At 40.4% G+C, this 25001-nt stretch overlaps 1 protein-coding gene across 9 annotated transcripts in view; it reads right to left on the bottom strand.

Annotated features, from left to right (window-relative positions):
• The window catches only part of LOC132145458 (microtubule-actin cross-linking factor 1-like), a 170047-nt gene that overhangs the window by 37182 nt on the left and 107864 nt on the right, over positions 1 to 25001 (bottom strand). For all 9 annotated transcript variants that reach the window (XM_059556506.1, XM_059556513.1, XM_059556514.1 and 6 more), the window contains 24 exons: positions 20486 to 24981; positions 20233 to 20394; positions 19918 to 20133; positions 19671 to 19820; positions 19269 to 19559; positions 18155 to 18304; positions 17800 to 18033; positions 17555 to 17725; positions 17127 to 17468; positions 16848 to 17039; positions 16591 to 16767; positions 16298 to 16421; positions 15823 to 16022; positions 15402 to 15719; positions 15123 to 15289; positions 13683 to 13839; positions 13473 to 13584; positions 12860 to 12922; positions 11691 to 11929; positions 11043 to 11172; positions 10552 to 10751; positions 9651 to 10158; positions 8349 to 9343; positions 6791 to 7291 (listed from right to left, as the gene is read on the bottom strand). In XM_059556506.1, the coding sequence (XP_059412489.1) occupies positions 6791 to 7291; positions 8349 to 9343; positions 9651 to 10158; positions 10552 to 10751; positions 11043 to 11172; positions 11691 to 11929; positions 12860 to 12922; positions 13473 to 13584; positions 13683 to 13839; positions 15123 to 15289; positions 15402 to 15719; positions 15823 to 16022; positions 16298 to 16421; positions 16591 to 16767; positions 16848 to 17039; positions 17127 to 17468; positions 17555 to 17725; positions 17800 to 18033; positions 18155 to 18304; positions 19269 to 19559; positions 19671 to 19820; positions 19918 to 20133; positions 20233 to 20394; positions 20486 to 24981 (10295 nt within the window). The remainder of the gene's footprint in view (positions 1 to 6790; positions 7292 to 8348; positions 9344 to 9650; positions 10159 to 10551; positions 10752 to 11042; positions 11173 to 11690; positions 11930 to 12859; positions 12923 to 13472; positions 13585 to 13682; positions 13840 to 15122; positions 15290 to 15401; positions 15720 to 15822; positions 16023 to 16297; positions 16422 to 16590; positions 16768 to 16847; positions 17040 to 17126; positions 17469 to 17554; positions 17726 to 17799; positions 18034 to 18154; positions 18305 to 19268; positions 19560 to 19670; positions 19821 to 19917; positions 20134 to 20232; positions 20395 to 20485; positions 24982 to 25001) is intronic.

Raw genomic sequence — 25001 nt, 5'->3', positions numbered from 1 at the left:
TAGGTTTCAGTGAGCAGTGTATTACTTGCCTCATTTAAAACGAGACACGTGCATCTTAGAAGCTGGACAATAAACAATAATACCAAATACATTTGTACACAAAATAAAACTAAACAAGAGACCATAACAATGAATCTAAACCTGTGTAATTCATCTAAATGTTCGCACTTCCTGATACAAATTAAATTCATGACTGCTTGACTGGTGCATCCCCCACTCTGCTTTTCCTCATTCTTTCAGTGACTGGTCATTTGGCCAGTCACGCCTGGTTAAAGAGTCACAGTCTTGAATCAGACAGGAAGAGGGAGGGGTTCAAAGCCCCAAAATCTCCTAAAGAGACTCTGTCTTAGGAACTAAACTGACTGGCATAAGTAAAGTGCTACTAGTGCTTTGTGGCTAAAATGGCCCCCATTTAAAGCTTGGCTGTCACTCAGCAAAACAAGCACAAGGCCCGAGAACATTATTGACTTTAGAGGGCTATTTGTTGCCTCAGCAGAGCACCTGTTGTTTTTTTTTCTTTGTCACTTGACCACTCTTACTCTTTCTTTCTCCCTGCCTGATTGCACTAAAAGTAAAAGGTACCGAAAGCCTAATCTGTTTGTTATGGTTTTACCCCCCTCTTCTCTCATTCCCTTTGCCACACTGGTTACTAGGTAGCATGTCTCTCATTTTCTCTATCTCAGCAGTAGATTTATAATTAACCACCAGGCTTTACCTGAATGACTCAATGTGTGCATTGTTCTCTCTCACCACCACCGACACAAAGACATATGGAGCACAGACAGGAATACAAACACCTCTCCTAAGAATGAGAGAGGAGTCTGATCTGGCCACAAAATTAAAGCAATAAAATAAGTTTTAAACACATTTACAGCATTAACCTTTAGTTTCACACTTAATATTTTTATATTATTAAAACTATTTGTTAAGTAAATCAAATAAATTCAATTAAATACAATAAATGTCTGCATCAGCATCCTCGTTCCCACACCCAGTCATTGCACTGATTATTATCTTGGTAATTATTTCCAAATGTCAAAGGGGTCACCCTATTTACTTAAAGTTCCTATTTATTTCTTTTGGTGAGCTAATTGAGAGTAACTGGAAGGGAAAGTGGGCTATTCTATGGAATGCCACAGTAATGCTCAACAGCTGAATGGGAACAGCTAGAGCATGACATAACACACGCATGTGCACAAACACTCTAATGCCAGCATGTGATGTATAGAACAGGGTCAATTTAGGGAAAATTTGTCATTAAATTTGTCTAACCATGTATTCCTAATTTGATCAACCCCTTAGCAAAAAAAAATAAAATCAACTGGAAATTAGCAGACTGGAGATAGCACAGAAATACTTAAACATAAAAGCTGTATGAAGCTACAAAAGACTAATTAAATGGTGAATGAGAATATATGTCTGTCATTTCATTTTGTGTGCCAAATTTATTTATTTGTATTGTACAAAATAATTGTATAACAATTTTAATTGTAAAATAGTAATATAAAAAAAGCTGAAGTGATTGCCTTATTTTATTTATTAGTTTGAATATGTGTAACTTAATATTTTTACTAATTGTAAAAGGTGAATAAAGAAAAAAAGCTAACTGATTAATCTGTGAAATAATCGATAAGTAATCGATTAATCACTGCAAGAATCATTAGAATAATCAATTATCAAAATAATAATTTGTTGCAGCCCTAAATCGTGCACTATAGCAAGTTACAGATACAGAAATACAGTTATCTAACGACTTAAAGTTTGACAGAGTCGACATTAGGACATTAGTATACATTAGGATTTGTTTGCACTTAATGCAACAGATTTAACACAAAAATTATTTTTATTTGATTCATTTTTATTCACAATGTTAATATCATGCTAATCTGCTTCATGTGACTGTGAGGCCACAAGATTGATGATGTTAGAGGGAAACCCCTAAGGTTTGGGTGGGAGTAGGGCAGGTCATGACATAGTCTGCGCAGTTGTTATTGTGGAGGAAAAGCTGTGATCACCAACTACGTAAAAAGAGGTTGATAAAAAAAGACAAACCGGTAGGACTGAGGGAGGGATGGAAAGAATAAAGGGAGTGAAGATATAAGAGGCGAGGGTGAGGACAGTGTGGACAACCTGAGGTGATTTAGAAGCCCTTCCCTCATCCCAACAGCCCTGTGAAGGAATTCCCAGTTGGACAGGGGGCCCTCGTTTTTACTCCAGTCTAGAACTTCACCCCACCTCGCCGGCTCAAGCTTCAGCTGCTCGGGGACTGGGCAACATGGGAGCGCACAAGGGTACATGAGGGACAGGAATTTAGGGAGAGGGGGCAACCACACCCTGCTTATGTGAACGAGTGTCAGTGTGTTTGCAGGGTCCAGGGTGGGGAGACAGCTGGGATGCCGGACGATCCACACAGACTGGAATTAGAAACATTCTCACACATGGACCTGCGGGCACACTCCCACAACATACAAACAAACCTTCTGTGTCTAATTATCACCCTATAGCACACGCCGACCTGCTGCTCAATATGAGAACATATCCAGACAGGAAGCACCGGACGACACTGGTAAGACATTTCACAATGAAGTCACAAGTGCGACAAGTTTCCCTGTTTCTCTCCAGCGCATTTCCACGACATCTCAATACACTCATTGTTGAGAAGCTAAACAATGATACTGACTAATCTGACACCTTCTCTTATTACCCCGTGCCCCCCGCAGCTGCCCCAATGGAGCTTACACAACAACAAAAAACCTCTCAGACACACACACACACACACAGGATCACCCTCCCCTCTCCGCCCCTTTAAGCAATGACATCATTTTGGATTTCGTGTCTTTGAAATGGAGTCTGGCTTGCGTGGAGCGGGTCGAAAATGAGAGCAGACTATTTTGTGGCAGACGAACGGGCTGCACTCAAATTTATCCTACAATGTTTTATTGCAAAGTGGTAGACAAAAGGAGAGAAATGGGGCAGAGAAGATGGAATATTAACGAATGCTGCCAAAGATGTCTTCCTGGAAACATTTTATCCGTCTTTCTCTCTTCTTCCCCTTTGTAATGAATGAGATCCCATTCTGTAGCTTCCTAAAAATAACCTACAGTCTGCAAATACATACAGTGGGGTTCAAAAGTCCACTTTTTCAAATTTACAAATGATATTCATTCAGCATAACATTAATATAAGCATAGTTTCCATGAAAAATTTACATTCTCTGAATGTCTTAGTGTTTTTGTTTTAATGAAAAATAAATAAAATTGATATACATATTGTTTAAACATTTTACATTTTTAAAATTACATTTATATTTATTTGTATAAAAATAATAAAATGTATAAAAATGATTTTATTTATATTGTTTTGCTTTTAGTGTTGTAGCCCAAATTGCAACTTGTATTGTCTTTGTGAGTTAGAGATATGTGGGTCTTTATTTTAAGGTCTTCAAGGCCACAAGACTTGAAGCAGTAATTGTCAGTAAGAGTCAGATTGGGCATTTAGAAAGACATGACAAAGAGTATTAAGTACAGTAAGCATCTATTAATTATTAGTTTTAAAGTTATATTTTCTGATGGAAAGAAAAATCTAATAACTTAGATCTCATAAAAGTGTAACCCATCAATACATCACCAAGAGTTTTGAAGCCCGCTGTACTTTATATTTTATACATTTACCACTTTGTTCTGGATTTGACTTAATTCTTTAACCCTACTTCACCCATGTATTGATTAGACATCCACATGAGCTTCATTGCAGACCATACTGACAACACCCACTTCTTATTCAGCTGCGTCTTCTTCCGTTCTCTATTCATTCCCTTTTTTGGCCCTCGCGCTGTCTGCCTGCGCTCTGAAACACATCTATACAACCTGCTTTTATTTATATCAGAATGAAAAGCAGAAAAGGGGATGGTGATTGCTGGTGTGCATTCAGTCCACCATATCGTTAAAGATTTGATGGAGAGCTTTATTAGACCGCTATGCCTATGATGAGATGAGGTAGGAGTGAAGGTATGAGACATGCAAGTGGGTAGACAACGAGTAGAAAAGCAGAAATACTCAAAAATGGATAAAGCTTGAGGAAAAGACTTTCTCAAGACTTCCTCAGTGTAAGTTTCTACAAAGCAATTCATAAAGACAAATCAAAGGGCATTTCATTAAAAATAAAACATTTAACTAATGACAGACCAATAAATTGTCCATAATCCATATTTGGGTATGCATAATTCATATTTGAGCACTGATCAATAACCCAGCCTGCTTGGCTGATTAAAAACTGATTGCCTTACTAGTTGATTTTTTCCATTTAATTTTCCAATCACAAGTTTGGGGTTGGTAAGATTTTTTAAAATGTTTTTAAAAGACGTTTCTTAGGTTTTTGCTCAAACAAAGCTGCATTTATTAGGTCACAAAAAGTCAAAGCATTAATATTTTGAAATGTTAAAGCTCCTTTTAATATATTTTAAAATGTAATTTATTTCTGTGATGACAAAACTGAATTTTCAGCAGTCATTGTCAGTGTCACATGACCTTTCAGAAATCATTCTAATATACAGAATACATAGGGTAGAGTTGGAAGTGGGTGGATTACAGTACAGAGGGTTCTCTTTTTAGGGGTCCCATATTGACAGGGTCGACTGACAAAAATTTCACCCTTCCAAATTCCAAGAACTTCAGAAAGTACTAAATGTTCATTGCTATTTAAAATCTTTAAACCTTCATTTAAAGTTCACTGGACTACCTCAATACCACTCAAAGCCTTTTAAACTAGTCATTCTGTTGTTGCTGAGCAAACAAACATGGCGGAGGAAGGAATGATTCAGTCTCAGCAAGGCATATTTTCTACAGCACTGATTCACTCTACTGCTCCTGGAGGTCTCTGATGCCCACCACATCCATCATTTCCTCAGCTTTACTCCTTCCCACTTCCTCCTACACCTCTTCACTCTCACACTCTCCTTTCTTTCGCCACCCTCAAGAGGCATGAGTAAGAGAGATACAGACATTTCATCAGACGGTCAAAGGAAGAAAGGTGAACTCGAGCAGCCCACTCTGAGGAGTAAGAGCTGACATGTCTCTCCTTATTCTTTCCTTCCACCATCGCAGAGGACGTGATGAGAAGAAAACAGCAAGAACATGTTGGCAAAAAAGGATTCATTAAGAGGGAGAGCTTTCACCCTGCAGTAACACAGAAATTAAAAGTACCACGCAGATTTCAACACATTTTCCTTGCTTTTTAAACAAGCATACTCGAGAGACAAGACTTCAGAGAGCGTGTATAATGAAGTGATGTGTGAAAATGTTCTCGCAAACGTCTCTAAACAAACATTAGACTCAAAGAACTGCACAATTAATAAATATAATATGCGGAATGCGTTTCAGAGTGAAGCACTACACAGTGTTCCTTTATACGCAAGCAGCTCAAAATCTGGTGTTTTCAGTGTCTCACAGTGGCTGGGTTTGTAGCAAACTGTGCACCACATTAATTCCATCTCTCCATGTAAAGCCATACATTAGCATTGTAATTTTTTAGTTGTACTAAAATACTATTATTATTATTTTATAGTAATATTGATTTACAGTATAAACCAAATTGTGCCGCTCGACAAACATTTTATTTGTAAAACATTTTTCTTTTTCAAAAACATAACACTCCATAACATACTATATATGTATATTAATACAATATAACCAAAATAGTTACCCCATGCCACACTTCTCCCCTCCCCCCAACCCGAACATGCACCAAAATATTCATGAAAGTACTCTAATCACACATCACCATCAGAAGAACCTCAGCCGGACCAAGGAAATGAAAAAGGGATCGAATGAAACATAGCACAGTAGCAATGTAGGAAAGAGATCCATTAAATATAGACCTGAGAAAGGGGCCCCAGATTTTGTCAAACATCTTTAATCTGCCCGCTCTAGAGAAACATATCCTTTCAAGCTTGAGGGCAGAAACCATTTCAGCGAACCATTTAAGAAAAAAAAAAAAACAACTTGGAGGTGACTTAGATTTCCACTAGGGATGCATAATAAATATCGCCACGACATTAAATGCGCATCTCGTCAGTAACGCCGGATCTGTAATCAGCGGTAAATCTCTACACTTGCGTGATTTCATGTGAAACAGCATTTACTACACAGAGCAGTTGTTCACTGACAAGCTGCACAAAACATGCACAAAATATGATTGCGGTTAGGCCAGTCAGTGAACAACGGCTCTGTGTAGTAAATGCTGCCCCACGTGAAATCAGAGATTTACAGCTGATTACAGAACCGGCTTAACTGACAAGATGCGCATTAAATATCGTGCATCCCGAATTTCCACAAACAAACAAGCACTTTTTTTTTTATTGGAAAAAAACTGCAATTTGATTTATTTCCCCACCTCCTGCAACCCTGGCTTAATGTGATTTACACAATAAGTACATGTTTCTGAAACAACATTCCTTACTGGTTTTGGAACATCATCCTGCATCATCTGCAAATCAACGTCCACTGAATTCAGGGGTAAGGTGGTTGATTCATGAACACGTCATACTTGGGTAAACCACAGGGTGCACATCATAAGCTTTGCTATACCTTGTTTACATATCAGCGAAAAAACAAGATATAATCATCGTGCCACATGAGCTCATGTTTAGGTAGGAGGGGTGAGCCCCTCTAAGACTGAAACTTAAGAATCGCCTGTGGTACACAAACACAGTGGTTTGCACAGAAGGAAATCTGATATTGCAAATCATGAATGTGGTACATACAAAAATACATTTTGCTAACTCTTTTCCTACCTTGAATTCCTGAAGCTGCTGTTTGATGACCTCCACTTCTGTCCCCACGACAGCCTGTGTGTTCAGCGCCTCCTCTGCTCGTCCCAACAACCCTTGTAAGTCAGCTAGCCGGCCGTAGAACTCCTTCACACGCTCTTCTGCTGCTTCTATGAGTGCCAGACGGTTCTGGCCCCGCTCTGCCAGCTTGCCTGCCTGTCTACTCAGGGCTTCGGTCTCTCTCCTGAGGGCCAGAAGATCAGGTGAGCTCCCCTCTCTACGGAGCATAGTCGTGCATTCTCCACCATGGCTCTCCAGCTCAGCACGGAGGACATCGAGTCGACTCAGGAAGCCCCTGACAGCATCAGACTGTGAGGCCAAAGAGTCAGCATCCCGCCCAACAGGGCTAAGGCTGTCCAACTCATCGTCCAAATCAGCCAGGCGGGAGAAAACATCTCGCACGCGTGACTGGACCTCTCCCACACCTTGCAGCCGGGACTCCAAAGATGAACAGCATTGCTCAGTCTGTGGGGGGAAGAGAAGGGACACATGCAGGTAACTGAAGCTGAAATTATATTCATATCTTAACATATCAATCATATGTTTCTAAACATACTGAAGAACATATTAATATAATAAGTCATAATATTTCATAATATGACTATGTTAATATATTTGAACATGAATATGAACAAACTTGGATAATTTAACGGTGTTGGTTTAAGCACATATTGTCAGTTTGGTCGCATCCCTGAGGGCTTTTAACATAAAGCACAGTAAGTTTACTAAGAAATGCTCAATCGTTCCTAAGATGTTTCTAACAAGTGTTCTTGGGAAAAGAGTTTATAAAAATATAGGTTATTTCCATTTCTGAAATTCCACTTTCCATCCTGTCAGACTGTAATGTCCCCTTAACTAACTAAATGCAGTTCCTCGGTTAAAACATCCTTCATGATATGACATTGTTTTCATGAAAATAATGTTTTGGTAATGGATTTGATCAATTTTCTGGTGTTTTTGGTGTTATTTGGTTTCTAAATTTAAAAATTAATAATCCTGTTTTAAAGTGTTTAATAAGTGATATCAAAATTAATTTCTAGTTGACGTGGCTGACTTGCAACCCCTCAATAATTGACAGGTAACTATAACTAGAGAATTTATCCAAAGAATTCTTTTGCTGTTATGTAATCATTTTTGTAAAAAAATGACAATAAAAAAGCTAGGGGGTTGAGCACAGATTCTATTCTATTCTGAGCTTGACCACAGAATATTTCTAAAAGTCTGCTCAACACATTTATAGAAATACACTTACAACATAAGTATATTTATTTCAAAAAATAAAAACGTCCAAAATCAAATGCTTCTTAAATACTTAAACTTTTGACTACAAATCATGAATACAAGCTATTAAAAATGAACGAGACAAATCTAGACCAACAGCCAGAAAAAGACTGTGTCTCGTTTCAGCAAACATGACATGAGCGCAGACATAAACTACAAATCAGGTTATATATAACATCCCAACTACTGCCTCAGTCCTGACACTTTCCAGAGGCTCCTGATCATATGCAGATTTTCTCACCTTCTCAGTAACTTCTTCAAACTCTTTTTCTGTATCACGAGCTTGCTGCAGCAGCCTGTGGCCGCCATCTTCACCGGCCCTGGAGATCTCGGGGGCATCCTGCAGCAGCCCCTGCGCCAGATTTCGTAGGTACACCACCTGTGGCTGTACAGAGTTTAACAGTTCCTGTTGTCTACGCAGACGCTCCAGGCTTTTGTTGCTACAAGCTTGCGGCCCCAGCGCCTCCTGAACCTCGATCTGATGCTTGGCTGCCTCAAGTCTTCTCTCCACGGCCAGTCTCCCATCTTCAAACTCCTTCAGTCTGCTTCCCAACTCTTCTAGCTGAGCCGTGCGGCCCTGTAGTCGCTCAGAGAGACCGTCTATCCTGCGATTAAGCTGGGCTTTTTCATCCCTCACTTCCTCTTCACCAGCGCAGCTCTGTTCCAGCAGCTGATCTGCTGCCGTGTTCAGAGACTCTAAGAGAGGGCGACGACGATCCAAGTCCAGACTTAACTGTCTAGCCTTTTGCAAAGCCTCGTCTAAGGTGGCGGGATCCAGTGATGGGTGGATCTCCACCTCCCTTTCCTCACATTCTGCAACCCAAGGTACAAGCTCATTGCGATGTTGTTGGTACAGCTCAGCACGGGACAGCGTCTCTTTTATTCGACTGTGTTTATTAGAGGTTTGTTGGTTCATGCCCTCCCAGTCTTGCCGTAAGATGTTTAGTCGAGTCTGTAGGGATAAGCGCTCATCTCCAGCGGGGAGGGATGCCAGTAGAGATGCCCCCTCAGCCTGGATGAGCTCATAGGATCCACGTTGTTGTGCTATGGCCCGCTGGAGATCCTCTTGTTGGGCCAGAAGGGTCTTTAGAGCATCAGGTTGGCAAGGAAGGGCTTCAGAAACTCCAGCTGTGTGATTCCCAGCCTGCCCGTCCAACCAGCCACGAAGCTCGTCAAACATCTGCTGGAACTGTTGAGTGCTGGACAGGGCGGCCTGCAGCTGGGACAAGCCATCAGCTGAAAGACAGCAGTGACGGGGGCAGTTACTATTATGTACATGCACAAAACCGCACATTACAGTAGGCGCACAATATTGGGTAAAAACTGACTTTGCCATATTTTGTTTTTCTGTGATATACACCGCGAAATAAAAAGACACAGGAGTTTTGATTTGAGTAGCTATATTTGGAAAGAATTAATAAACTCTTTGGAGAGTGCATCTGCATAAAAAAATAAGTCAAGTAAAAATGTTTTATTTAACTGTAAAATACTAACGTACTGAAGTCTTAATTTCTTCATTTCCAAACTGCAAACTGTTACTCACCAGCCCGTTCTTCTAGGTTTTTGAGGGGTCCGCTAACACTCTCCAGTCTCTTGTGTAACTCATCTCTGAGATACAGTTCAGCTACAATTGTGCTGAGCTCTGCACACAGCTGCTCAGCCTGGACCAGTTGACCCCGTCTCTGTTCCAGCTCAGCACGGATCTCCCCAGTTTCTTGAAGCCTACGGAGCAGGGCTTCAGGCTGAGCGCTTAGAGAGGCCTGCGCATCCAGCCTCTCGCTTAGATCGGTCGCGCTCTGAGACAGCTCTCTGAGCAGGGCCAGATAGCGCTCGCTGGTTCCCTGTGCCTGGTCGATCTTTTGCGAGCGGCCGGTGAGACAAGAAGTGAGGTCTTCCCATTGCCGTGAAATGTTTGCCAGCTCCTGCCTCACCTCCTCTAGGTCCTGTCCATCTCTAGAACCCTCATCTCCAGACGGGGAGAGGATTCCCTCTGCCGCTCGAGACAGCTGGTCAAACTGGGGTTGCCGCGTCTCAAACTCACGTAGCATGAACTAATAAAGAAAGAGATTTAAAAGAGATGTCACATATGATGTCAATAACCATTTTTTTTATTCTGTGTGTAGAAAAATACATCAATGCACTTAAAACAGAAGAATATAAGCAACTCTAGTTTTAAGCTTTTATTTTTTGCATTGTACTTTATAAAAGATTTTCATGAACTATTTTATGAGATAACTTCATGGATCAATAATTGATTTGCCTTTTGAAGTAGGACTACTTCTATTAGTGGAAACTATTATATGGCAATTAACACAGACACTGTCAATGTGTTTAAACTGTATTTGATGATAATCTGTTTTGAGCGATAGACCCCTATAAAGTGCTATTTATAGATTTGTTGTCCAATCTTTAATTTGGTAGACAAAGCAAGAAGATTAATTTACCTGCACTTGCTGTTTCTGTGTGTTGAGCATGTTGGGGTCGATACTCAGTGGGCCTAATACGCTCATCATCAGCTCTTTCTCTCGTAGCCATGGTCCTAGCTGATTGGCTGCTGCAGCAAAACTTCCCAGCCTATCAGCACACGCTTCCAATTCAGTCTGCCTCTGTGCTGCAGTCTGATTGGCTTTCGTCCACCGTGAGTCTAGGAGAGAGAGCAATATCCTGATTCTGAATGTATTAATAAATATATTAAAACACAATAAATTTGCACTTTGACAACACATGGAAAACCAGAATTAAAAATCAGGATATTTGATCTGAAGGTCGTAGCTTTTCTTGGAGCATACATTATTTTCCGCCTGCCATTTCCTGCACCCAGCTCTCGCCTTGTGACCAGCAATGAATAATAATGTACTATTCTGTTGTTATAGTTAGTTATTGGTACAGAGACGAAGCTCACTAAATGAAAATGAACTTAAAACACATCACTGACCTATGTCTTCAAGCTGACGTTTCCAAATCTCTGCATCAGGAGAATCAGGATTATCTGTTATTAGCTGATTGAGAATGTTTTTTAGATCCTCCACTTTCCCAGAATGGTCGGCAAGCTCAGCAAGTAAAACCTGGACACAGGTACCTGTCTGTCAGATGTCTGTCACAATGTAATCACATGGAATGATGGCTAGGGCTACTGTTTTAAGGGGTCATGAACTGAGAAATCTAAATTCCCTTGATCTTTTAAGAGGTCATTGTACTATAAAAACATCCTGTAAGTTTCAGAACTCAAAACTTTGTAGTTACTCCGCCAGCTTATATTGAAGGCATCCTTACGCGGATTTGTTTACAAACAAGGCCCAATTTGACGTGACATTTTCAAAAAGATTGAAACTAAAAGACGATGCTGTGCTGACTATATTGGATCCAACGGTCATGATAAGACACACAAGTGTGAGTAACTGTTTTTATTACGTGATCACTATTGCTTTTCATGACCCCTTTAACAATCCTTTAGTGATGGGATGACATTAAAGACAAAACTAAATTACAAAAAATGAATTGCCAGATTACAGATATTTATTCTGTAGGGGCCTGTAGTTTGATACCTCTGTTACAGATGTATTACATTTTCTCAGAAAGTTACCTTGGTTTCTTGGGCTTGAGCACGCACCAGCTCTGGCCGAGAAGGTGAGGCGCTCTGCCCTTGTGCCAGGCTCTGTTCACGGGGACCCAGCCACTGGATGAGAGCCTCAGTGGCCTGCCTGGCCTTCTGCCGCAGGTCTAGAGAGGCCTCTTGCCTACCCTTCCTTTCCCTCATGTCACTGCCCAGCTGTTCATACTTGCAGTTCACATCTGCCACTGCCACCTGGATCTCTGTCAAGTCTGAGGGTGAGAGTGAAGAAATGTTGATGTAAGTACAGTCCCAGCAGGCCGATGACGAGGCCACATAGTTATTAAACTGCATCATGTTTGTGCTATTTTTCAAGCAATGATATATAAGCTGAAGGTTAGATTTTGACTGTAGTAAAATCCATTCAGCTGTGAAGAACAAAATCTTGAGCTCTGCACATGATATGCGGAACATAATATATTGATTGTGGATACAAATTAAGAATATGCTTCACGACTTGTCGTGTGGACATGTTGTATTAATTCATGTCCTTTTTTTATTTAAATCAAGGACGTTTGATTAATTTCTTCCTTTGTTTTAGGTAAATCATTTCCACATTTACTAATTTGTTTCCTTGTTTTCATTTAATTTGGTTTATAAAATTTAGTTTTTCTAAAAACAGGGAACAAATTAGCAAGCTGCTGGAACAGATTCTTAAATTAATGGCCACAAAAAACAACAACATTATATATATATATCCCAAGACTGATGTGTGAAGTTCCATAAAAACCCCTTTAAAAGGCAAAAATATTATTTTTGACATTATGTTATACCAATGCAGTTTTGTTGATGCACTACAATGGGAACCAATACATTGGATATTGACAACTATGACTGGACAAACTTAATACTTGCAAAATGTGAACAGAGTGTCAACAGTCCTTTGTACTATATTTATATGCACTGCTGGTGTGAAAGAAAGCCTAAATGATTGGACACATTGGTCATATGCACAAAGACAGATGACACCAATCTGCACATACTCTGAGAGCAAACTAACAGAACAGGACAAGAAGCAATGCAAAGAAAAATAGGACGAGTGAGTGAAAGGGTGAAGAGGAATGGAAATGTCTAATAGAGAAAAGCCTCCAGTGATGTGGATGCTGCACAGCTCACTGGCTAAAGGTGTGGAGTAGGCTCACCTTTACAGGTGTGAATGCCATTAACACTGTTGGGGCTGGAAGCACCATTGAGCTGGGAAACACCTGGGAGAAAGACACACAGACACACGCTCAGACAACGCCACAATAATTCACAGGCATGCTGGCGCAGCACACACATACAAGCAGCTAGACATACTCAACACAGAGGATTTACACACCGAGACAAACATAATATGCTGAAAATTAGTAGTTTGGAAGGTGGCAGATGCTTAAAGGGATAGTTCACTCAAAAACCCTCCCTCATGTCATTCCAAACCAGCATGACTTGGAAGCACAAAAGGAGAAAATTGTAATAATGTACCAGTTGCTCTTTTCCATAAAGTAACAACATTATTTGGGAAAGGGTGCAAAATCACCATAAAACTGTTTTAATCAGGAACACAAATCAAGCTTTTTTGCTCATACTTCACATATATTCTAATAGGGTTCTTACTAGTTTTGAATGACATGAAGATGAGTACATGGTGTCAGTTTTCATTTTTGAGTGAATTATCTTTGGAGTCCAAAAATATTCATAGTGGAAACATGAAGTACTAGCTTCAAACAAAAAAGGAGCACTGGCCCTGAACCGCCACGATGTTGTTTTGCCTACCAGTCTTATTCTTGGGAGATGTGATGTTAATAATTAAATTCTCCAGTTGTGAACTGGTCTTGTTCAGCTCCTGGACTTGGCTTCCTTGGGTCTCCCATTCTGTGAGTAGATCCTACAAGTAAATCCATGAGACGTGTTAATTACAGCTCACCTCAGTAAAATCAGAAAATGATGTCAGAACACTGTAAATAGAGAGGACTACAGTCCTACTTTAAGCTGCTGTGCTCTTCTCTGCAGGCTTTCTGTGCTTAGGTTGGGCTCTTTAGCAGGAAGTTGTTCTTGTACTGTCTGCAGCCACCTGAGGAGGGAGCCAGAGCGAGAGCGGAACTCTGCCAGTTCCTGGACGCAGCTCTGGATGGAATCAAAACTGTGAAGGACACAGGAAAAAGTCAGACAGGAAAAAAAGATTCAATTTTGTTAATGGTAACACAATGCTGCCTCCAATGAGGCAACTTGCTCCATGTAAAATAAATCAGCTTTCATACTCAGTTTAAAAATGAATGATTCCTTTCTTAGTTTAAAATGTTTAAATGAGGTAAAAATTAATCTAAACCACCAGAGGAGTAAAATATCTTGTAAAAGGACACAACCAGACATCTTTGACCTCCTATTAATATGTCAACACTTCATGCTGCTATTTTAGGTCACGGTGATAGATCAGGACATTGTGTGCAATATTAAGCAGAGCCAGACTCCACTCCAGACTCTTAATGTGGACAGCATGCCTCTCTACCATTGTTAGCAGCAGTTAGGGTCAGAAGTCATGTCCCAACATGCTACCCTTTACATTCAGTTTATACTACAATTATCCCACTTCCCACTTACAAGTATTCCTAGAGATATGTGGAGTGGATTTAGACTTGAGCACATGACCAACTGTTTTATGAGCCGTCTCTGAGGACATCTGAAATGCTTGGAGCCCCAGTTTGGCATCTTAAGGAGGGATGTGGCCAAATGGTTTCCATAACGGCGGATACAGTGTTGTCAAACTGGCTTAGCATGATGCTATTTTCTTTATGGCGCAGAGTATTCTGACCCTGTCCATACTGTCTTTATTTTTGTCACATGTCAAATGTCAAAGCAATTAGAGTTGGCGGGGCATCACATTTCAAGATGAAACTATGACACAGAGTAGCTTAGAACAGAGTAGACTAACTATTCTACTCATGACTGTAACTGCCATAGACATTAAGGGGGACAATATTACAATCTCCTGAATATTTCATGACAGCAATAATTCTTTTACCAGTCTGGAGAAAGAAGTTAAATGTGGAAGACGGTTATGATTGCTAGCTAAAACTATTTAAAACATTTTGTCAACGGAATAATAAAGCCGAAATTAAATCAAATATACATTTTAGATAAAAAAATACTTAAACTTAACAAAAAAATTAGATGGCAACTAATTAAATATAAATGTCAAATATTTTGAAGAAATAATTTCACTAAACAGAAAAAAAATAAATAAAACTTTTCCCTAGTTATTATTATTCAAATTGACAAAAAAACATAACACTATTTAAAATAACTGAGATGAAAATGCTGAAAATAAAAGCTAACTCAAAATATGAATACAAATTATAATCATAAAAAAACAATTCTAAAATAACACTGGTTTAATATAATTTTTTCACAACTCTTTCCACTGACCTCTCATTGACATTGGATTCCAAGCGTGCAAAGTCCTCAGAAACCTCTTTGGTTGTGTCCAGAAGGCTTTGTGCATTGGCAAGGATCCCAGACTTGCTTAGGTCTGAACCAAGCTCGACAAATGACTTTAATTGACTTGACTCTTGGGTAATTTCTGATCTCACCTCCTTTAATGGAAAAGACAGAATTGATGACATCGGACATCAGCCAATAAACATGTCATCTTTCAGAAAGTACGTAAATCTGTGGCCAAAGATAACAAAAACCTAATTCTCTGACCTCTATGGTCTGTTTGTAGTCATCAACGCTGCAGTCAGGTTGGCCTACTGGGCAGAGAGCCCTTTCTCGACTCTGCGTAAAGCTGCGGAGGTCTGCACTCTGGCGCTCAAAGCTCTCCAACTTGAGCAAAAGTCTCCGCAGCTCAGTCTCTCTTTCAGTCTGTTTGGCCTGGGCCGCTGTGTAGCGCTGACTCAGGTCCTGAAGTGCCCCCTGCAGGTCAGACGCGGTCGATGCATCTGCAGACTTCAGAAGCCTGGACACAGAGTCCAGAGTCGCATCCACGCTGCCCTGCCTTGAAAGCAGTTCCTGACGTATTTTCTGAGGGGGAAATGCCATGGGTGAAGAAAACATAATTCCTGGTTAAGGAAAGTTTTTTTTCTGTCTGATACTGATGATTGTGATGGTGCGTTTAACAAAATACCTGATTTTGTGTCAGAGCATCCTGTACTGCTTGAGCAGTGGGCTGGACTGCGCCAGGTGATAAAGGTAGTCCATCTAACCATGCCAGCAGTGCTTTAAGCCCCTCCTGAACGCTGACTGATTGGGCAACGGCGGTTTGAAGCTGTTCAGCTCTCACTGACACTGAATTAGACAGGGTTTCAAAGCGCTTCTCCAGAGCATCTGAAATGACCAAGCCCAATTCAACTTTTCCATCTCAAAAATAAAACATTTAAAAAATATAAAAATAGAATAGTTATTTTGAACTGTACTAATATTATTTAACTGTATTTTTTGATCAAATAAATGCAGCCTCAGTGAGCATAAGAGACTTCTTACAAAAACATCTAAAAAAAAAAGGTTTTCAAGGACAGTGCATGTCCACACTTGCATGGTGGAATGAACCTACAAAATGACACTCTTTCAAAGTTATCTGCTGATAATGGAAATGAAATTACCTGTAAGATTGTTAATGTCTGCATTTTTGAGAGTTGGGGACTCCTGAGTGCTGACCAGCTCTTTTCCTGCCCTCTTGACCTTCTCAAGCTGTACCGAACGCTCTGCCAACTCATCCTGCAACAGCTGAGAGAAGACAGCAGAAGAAAGAAAAAGGTGATTAATTACGATTATTCCTAAGAGTATGTGAACTACATTTTGCTTAGGTGATCATTTCCATTAGTTTATCCATCCGGTAAAGTTGTTTATAAGCTTTCCTCCAATAGTTTAGCCAGAAAAGCATTAATAATCCAACCTGTAGAGTACTGAGAGTATGCTGCAGTGTCTGAGTGTCCGTTTGCTCTCCGCTGGGCTTAAATACTGTCTGATTTTGCTCCTGAGTGCTCAGCCAGGATCCTAAAGAACCAGCCTCATCTTGGTAGTGTTGGAATCGCTCCAGGAGACCTGAGAGACGGGTGCCAAGTTCCGAGGACTGAAAGAATGAACACACAAGAGTCAGTATGTCTTCAGCCCATTGCTGACTGAAAGAAAACAAAGCTGTTTTGTACCCACCTTGCTGTGTAATGAACTGTAGCGCTGTGTGGCATCTTGGAGCTTGCCACTCACTAGGTGTCTGGTTTCCTCCAAAGCTGGATCTGTACTGCCCACCTTCTCCAAGGCCCCCTGGATTGAATCCAGAACCTTCTGCCCAGAGATTGTCACAAAGCGTAGATCAGCTTTGTGACAGATGACATCTTCTGCAAGCTGTATAATACAGAGAAACAAATTCTAAGTATTTTATTTTCTTCACGAAGTAAATGTATTATGTTAGACATCACCATATTTTGATACCTTTTTGTGCTCCTCTATCCTGTCTTGTAGACCCTTTGCATCAGTTTCCCCTTCCCCGAGTGTACGTAGTTCTTGTTGACTCTGATCCAGCCATGTCCCCAGGTTCCCATGCTCCTGCACAAACTTGGCAAACTCATCTCTGAGGGCATCTGTCCGCCTGAGCCTGTCCTGGCAGTTCTGAAGGCGCTCCTGATGCTGACTCTGTAGTTGGTCTAGTTTTGCCCGTAAGCGTTCCTTCTTCTCTGGTGGCACACTGGAGTCGGGCTGTTCCAGGAGAGAGCGGACAGACTGGGCCACCTGCTGAAGGTGAGCCTGTTGAGCTTGTAACTGTTGCAGCTCCGTCTGGTGGAATCAACAAAATGCTAAACTGAATTGAGTTGGCATAATGGTAAAACTGATAATGATCAACATCTATTTAAGAATCTGACCTGAAGCAGGTCACTGTGAGAATTCAGAGCATTCTCTGGTGGTCCAGATGATGGGGTGTCAGGGACGGTGCTGCCAAGTGACCTCCTCTTTGAGTCATCCAGTGATGACAATTCTCTGAGAAGTGTGTCTATTTTTTCCTGTGTCTCCTGCATCTGCTCTTCTGCTTTAGCCTTGGGTAGGAGAAAATGCAACAATGAATAACAAATGCTGACAAATTAAAGAGAACGAAATGAAAATTGCTTACTTTCTGTGTGTTCTGCTGCACTGTTGTGACAATGGCAGTGTCTACTTTAGCTAGTGAAGAGCGGACTGAGTTTGTAAGTGAGCTGTGCTGCTCTTTCATTTGTGAAAGAGTCCCCTGTAGTTTGGCCCTCTCTTCAGGACTTAAACTATCACCCCGATCAGACAGGAACTCCTCCACTGAGCGTATAGTCTCATTCAACAAGTCACTTTTGGTCTGAAGGTCCTTCTCCACCTCCTATAGTTATAGGGTAAAAAAACAACAACAATTAACCAAACATTAAAAGTAATGTCTTACGTTAAGACATTGTGTAATAAAGCTGCATTAAGTAAATGTCAGATGTGTCTCTTTATCGCACCTTAAGCTCTCTTTGCTTCTGCTGTAACTCATTCACATCATCTGACTCGGTTCCAACTATCTGATTGGCCAGGAGGCTGGCAGCACCAGCCAACCACATTGAGAGATTCTCCAGTTTTTGAGAGCATTCTGCCTTCTTCTGCTGCACAACCTACATCGACGGTAAGAAAGGAGGAAGAAACAGTGATAAAGATGCATTTGATCAATCATAATCTTAATTCTCTTAAACTTCATCATATTAATCTTTTTACCCCACCAAACTCACACTTGCCAGATTTCACACAAAGTAAAAAACATACACTGGTTGAGCATGATGTGTCCAAATTCATCACACAAAGTACAAAAAAAACAAAAAAAAACACAAAGGCCAGTAAAGCAGAAACATAACATACAAAGAACTTAGGACAAATGATAAGACTCAGCTAGATATTTTCTTCTTTTACTAAAAAGAAAGGTTAAAAAACAAGCAAGCTATAAAGTGAGGCTACATTTAAATCTTTAGTGCTTTCCAAATGTGTCTTCAGTGGCAATCTGTAAGAGCAAGGCAGACAGGTTAATATACACGTTATATTCATTAATGCAGCTAGCATACTCAAGTTTAAAAATGCAGGTGGCAATAGAACAGAGCTCAACAATAAGGAATTCTATTGATTTAAGGTAATGTTATCTAGCTGGATAACATACATGAGCTTTTGTTTTAATTTCTAAATAAACATCATATAGAAATGTATTTAAAAAAATTATGTTTTAGGCATTAGACTTTTGCGTAAGACAACTAAAATCTAAACTATGGCTTGTCGTTATTGTTGAGTCCTGCAGAAGCATTACTGAAACAACAGATCAGCATTATTATAGTGCTGTAAAATGAACTGAAGTAGTAGACCATACTGATAGTTACGTGCATGTGAACATTATTTTCATTTTTTTAAATGCAGCATTCGTGCTAATATGTATTCATGCATGCATCAGTAGTGTGGTCAACTGTTACCACAAATGTTCTGTTCTTAATGCATTAGAAGTTTTCCTTTATCTCAGTTGAATGATTTTGAGTCTATCGAAAGCAAAATGTAATATTGTTGTTTTTAATTTGGCAGCACAAGCATCTGTTTGCAAACCTCTCTATCCCTTGTAGTTTGTTTCTCTTTTTCCATTTTCTCTTCTTTTTCTTCCTGTTCTTTCCTCATTTGTTCGTTCTCTCTTGCCTGCTGGGCTGATAGTGCCTCTGCCCTAGCATGATTGAGACCAACAGCCTGGTGAAAGACCTTCTGTAACTGCTCCAGTTGTCCAAGGAGATGCCTGCTCTGATCAGGCAACAGGTCCTGAGCATGCTCAGAGATAAACACTTGAATATTGAATGCCACACTGCTGACTTCATTAGATCGGGCAGCGAGGGAGTTCTGCAACATCTGTAAGGGGAAAAAAAGAATGACTGTGAAAAAGATCCCATCACTGTAACTACAAATGTAAATATGTGTTCTGTAAAGCTAGATATGATACCATCACTGTTGATGTCTTACCTTGCACAACTGTTGCTTACGAGTGATCTCGGCCACCGTTTGTCCATCTACCCCTGTTTCTTCCTGCATTTGCATCTCAGTATCCTTAAGCCAGCTAAGAAGTTTGTCAACTTTCTCTTGTAAAGATTTCAGCTGACAGCTTACAGCTTTCTATAAAACATATATGTCACACAAAGATATTTAAAAGAAACTTTTCGGTCATGAAAAACAAACTCTCTAAACTAAACATCATAGGAATTTTTATTACGTTTTGTGCATCACGTTGTTCTCGTAACCCCTGCAAAGTATTCTGGGCAAGGTCTCTGGCTGCATTATAAGCCCGAGCTAAGCTTCGCCCATCTTTTTCCAGGGCTATAAGCAGCTGAGGTGGAACATCCTTAGGGCAAGACTCCAGCAGCTGGGTGGCTGCTTCAGTCTTCTTGTGCACTTCTGGTTCTAGGTCACTAATTTCCAAAAAAAGCATCTGAAAAGAGAATTAAAGGAAAAAGCAGCATGTATAAGTTTAAAGAACCTGTTAAATTTGCTACATATCACACATTTGCTGTAATACAAATCTTTTTACCTCTGTCTGTTTGATTATGTCATCAAGTCTGGAGAGACTTCGACCAACGGACTGTTGGTGCTGCTGCTGCTGTTTTAGGCGGACCTCAATGTGTCTCACCATGGAAAGCAAGGACACAATCTGTTGGTCATGTTCTAAGCACTCTTGGCGAACAAGTGAGGACTGAAAAGAAAAGGAAAAGATTAAAAAGAATAAGATTTGCAGTAAACAATATAGAAAAACCTCAAGAAAGTTCTTCAGAACTACTGTTTACCTTGCTAACTCTTGTATTGTCTTTGCTTATTTGTTCAATATTCATTTGAATTGCTCCAGGCTGCCTTTCCACTAAAGCCTCTGCATATTCTTCCACCTGTTCTTTCTGTTTGGTATCAGACTTTGAGATCACCTCCATAAGGGGTAGACCAGAAACTTGACATTTTTGGATTGAAGGTGCATCTGTGGTCTCATAATCACCGAAAGGGGGCTCCCCGATTCTTTCTTGATGAACTTCACGGCTTGCCTCTTTCACTGCTGTTTTGGTATTTTGTAAAGGAGTACACACTTCACTTGATAGAAGTGCTTTGGAGTCCTTCTTTACTGGGATGTCGAAGACACATTTGAGGGGTACTGATTTAGCAATTTCACAGCTGTCAGTCACTGCAGTGCTTGATGGCAAGGTCACTTCAATCATAGGATCTATCAACTTTTCATCTGTATATAACTGTTCAATGCTGTGTTCTTCTGCTGTTTTTTCTTTGGTTTCCCCTTGTAAATTCTGGATTAGAGCCAGTTCTTTCTGGTTTATGTCCACAATGTCGTCAGATTTTTTAATAGATGGAATATTCTGATTCATATCATTTCCACTTAATCCTGTGTTTGTAAGCTTGTCATGCCCATCTTCTTCTGGGTTTTGAAGCTGTGCTTTAGCTGAGAAGTATGGATCAATATCAGACCCAGGTAGAGGATTCTCTGCAATGTTTGGCACTGACTTTTCAACACTTTCATTCATTTCTTGCCTCGTCTGGTGTAGTTTGTTGTCTTTCTTCTTACTTTGAGGAGGCTTAGTGCTTGTCTTCTCTACAACAGTTTCTTCTTGGGTGGTAATGCGGTATTCTCCAATACTGGCTACTTGACGCATCGCTTCTAATTCTTCAGCAGCTTGTTTTTCACTTACTCCTCGCTCAAACACCTTCCTAAGAATGCTTTCCTTAGCTTTCATTAAAAGTATTTCCTTCTGTGCCATTGCCTGACTGGCCTTCTCAAGTTTCTTCATACTTTCTTTCTCATCTGATTGATTGCTTTGAGGTTGAACCTCATGGATTGCTGTCTTTTGCTCTTGCTCAGTCTCATCATCTCTTTTCTCTACACCTTCTGTTTCAACAACACACACTTGCTTAAATTTTTTACTTTTGCTTTTCTTCTTTCTCTTCTTTTCTGATACCTCAGTGCCAAGGTCCTTAGAGACCAAAACAGCTTCCTGACTCTGGTCTGTTTTTGCCATGTAAGTCGTGACACTGTTCTGTATCTTCTCTTTTTGTTTTTCATTGGTTTCATGATCAGACTCACATTTGGGGGTCTCCGTTTCTTTAGCAGTTCTATCCACCCCCATTTCCAAATCTTTGCCTTGCACATTCTTATCACTCCCTGTCAAAGGTGCAGTGCTACCACTTCCATGGGTTGTTTCTGATTGCTGTACTTCAACCACCTTTTCTTTGTCGTCTTTCATAATACGCTTTTGTTTAGTGGTAAAGCCACCTTGTCCATCAAACTCTGCTTTTTCTATAGGTGAAATTCTGGCTGAGGTTTCTGAAACTTGTAGCTTTACATCACTTTCCATTTTAGCTTGCTTGTCACTTTTTCCTCTGCCTTTCTTCTTTCCTGATACTTTAACTGACCTTGTGGTTGTAGAAGCATAAGGATCCAATCCAGTCTCTTGGCTGTCCTTGATTTTCTCTGGTTTGGACATTGACTGATCTGCTTCACACTTGAAACTATGCCCCTCTATTTGCTCTATAGATGGGGTTTGTTCCTTTCTTTGCAAGGCATCATTAGCCTCTGATAAACTGACTTCAGAGATTGCAGATTCACTTACTGTCTGCCTTTGGATCCCTGTCTCTCCTATTGTTTGCTCGGTAGATGAGACTTTCTCTTTGCTGTTATCACTGCTTTCTGATAAAATGGCAGTAGTAACTGCAGATACACTGACTGTCGGTCTCTTGATCCCTGTGGTGTGGTCAAGTAAAGCTGTTGAGTTCTTATCTTCCACCTTTTGACATTTGAAATCAGACATCTCTTCAGGTCGATCAGGGCTTTGGATTGGCTGAGATTTGAAATGTTCTCTTTCTGTGGGCTTTATCTCTTTAATTGCCTGCTGAAGTCTTTTTTCAGCTTTCAAGGTAAATTCTGTCAGAACCTTCAATGATGTATCATTGCTGTCCTGCATCACGGCATCAACAAATTGTTCCATACTTTCTAAATCAGGACGGATGTCAAAAGATTCACGCTCCTCTTTTTTCTGAAGATCTGCATCTTTTATTTCAGCCTCTGTACAATATGATGATGGTGGTGATGGTATACTCAACAGACCTTTCTCAAGTGACATTTCATTAGGACTGACATGCTCCGATATCATCTCAGGAACAAAAGAACTAGAAGTTCCTTTCATTGAGGAAGCTGATATTTTAAAACTTTTCTTCTCATGCATATCAACAAGGCCCATACTGTGTTGAAGTTCTGCAGCCATTTCAGTAGAAATAAGCCCATATTCAATTGCCTCAGTAATGCTGGAGACCTTCTGTCCACTTGCTGGATTGAGCAACCCCCCCTTTGAGAGTTGATTTTTAGCAATACATTTAGCCATGTCTTTGTCAACTAGGCCTTTATTTATAGCCTCTGGAAGAGCCAAACGCTCTCCACTGTATATGTTAATGATACCCCGTGTATCTGCTTGACTCTGCAATACTCTCATTGCTGGTATGGGATCTATTTGGCCTGCCTTAATTGCCTGTGATAGGGTCATCATTTCATCAGTTTGTTTATGCAAAACTCCCCTGAAAGGTCTCACTTCAAGGAATCTCTGTCGTTTCTCAATGTCAATTTTACCCTGGTTTATCAGCTCAGAGTAGGACACAATACAAGCTTTATGAGGGTCCAACAATCCACTTTTCACATTGGATGAGTCCATAGCTTTATTTGCTGTTTCTTCACCTAGGAGGCCCTTAGAAACTGCCTCACTCAGAGTAATCCTGCTTTTTGATGCATCATCATAAATAGAACCTGTAGAAGCCTGAAGAAGTGAAGTATTTTGATCCAAACTACTTTGTTCTTGGCCTTTGAATGCCTTTTCAAGTTCCATCAACTTTGCAGCAACTGTGTGATCTATGAGACCCAGTTGTAGAGCATCAACAACAGCAAGGCGAACTCCAGAGCCAGGATGCACAATGCCACCTTCTGCAACCTGCTGGCATAGAGTCGTCTGAGCCTCATCCTGTCCAATTAACCCAGTTTGAAGGGCTTGTTCCAGAGGGACAGGCTTTTTGGATTTTGGGTCCACCACTCCTTTCATTTGTAACTGTAGTGCCAACTTGGTTTGCACAGAATTTGGATCTGAACATTTTCCCCGGCATGACTTTTCCAGTGCAAGAAGCTTCTCCTTTCTACCCTCTTCAATCAGCCCAAAGTTGGCTGCAAGGGTAACTGATAATTTCTTGTCTCTTCGTAGGTCAACTATTCCCCCTGACACAACCTGGGCTTCAAGGAGATGAGCAGCCGTATCGGAGTCCAACAGGCCTGCCTCAGCAGCATCCTTTATTGAACAGTACCGCCCATGCTCCACATCAATCACACCGGCTAAAATCTTTTCTGAATGAAGCACACTGGCCATCAGGTCCTCATCCAACATGCCTTCTTGCATCACATCCTCAACACTAAGTGACTTACAGGCATTAATATCCAGAAAACCACCAAAGAGACCAGCTTTTTCCATAAGCTTAATAGCAGTGTGCCCTGGAAGCAATCCCTGATCCACAGCTTCATCCAGAAGAACTTTCTGACCACCTACAGTTACAAAACCCCTTTGTTGCAGTTCCAAAGCCATACTCTCAAGCTTCACATCATCAGTACTTAGTTCCACTGACAAAGTATTTTCTGAAGGGTATAATTTCTTATCTTTACCAGGTTGTTCAAATATAATTTTATTTTCCTTTTGTTCAACGATTTTCTTCAGTTCATCTGACTGCTTTGCTGTCTTGGCTTCATCTGGATTGACATTTAGCTCATCATATTGTCTTATATTTACAGTATCTTGATCTGAAGTACATGCACTGCTTTCGCCCATTTGTTCTGATACCTTTAGAAATACCCCACTATTATACCCCACCTGTTGCAGGTCAGGTGTTTGCTTATTTTCAGATACATTTAATGTTGAATCTATAAATTGATTTTGAGAGGGTGCCCCATTATCTGATACAGTCTTTGGTAGTGTTGAGCTTGTTTGAAAAGGCACTGTTAAGTTGAGGCTTTTCCCTGTTGAGGGTGCAAGATACTCCTCTGCCCTTTCTACAGTTTCGCCCATATCAGTCTTCTTGCTGGCAATTTTACTTATATTAATCTTGGGTTCGTCATATTGTAGCGATGACAGAACATTCTTTTGCCAGTACTCTTCTTGTGAAGGTTCCTTAAGGGTTTTTTCTGAGACTGTCAAGAGTGGAATATCTTCCTCTGCTCTTACTTTAGTCTCACCCATTTCAGTGTTCTTCCTGTCAATTTCATCTTTTTTATTTTCAGATTCA

Source organism: Carassius carassius, chromosome 8, assembly GCF_963082965.1.
Source record: "Carassius carassius chromosome 8, fCarCar2.1, whole genome shotgun sequence".
NCBI lineage: Eukaryota > Metazoa > Chordata > Actinopteri > Cypriniformes > Cyprinidae > Carassius > Carassius carassius.
This window is presented reverse-complemented; position numbering and strand designations above follow the sequence as displayed.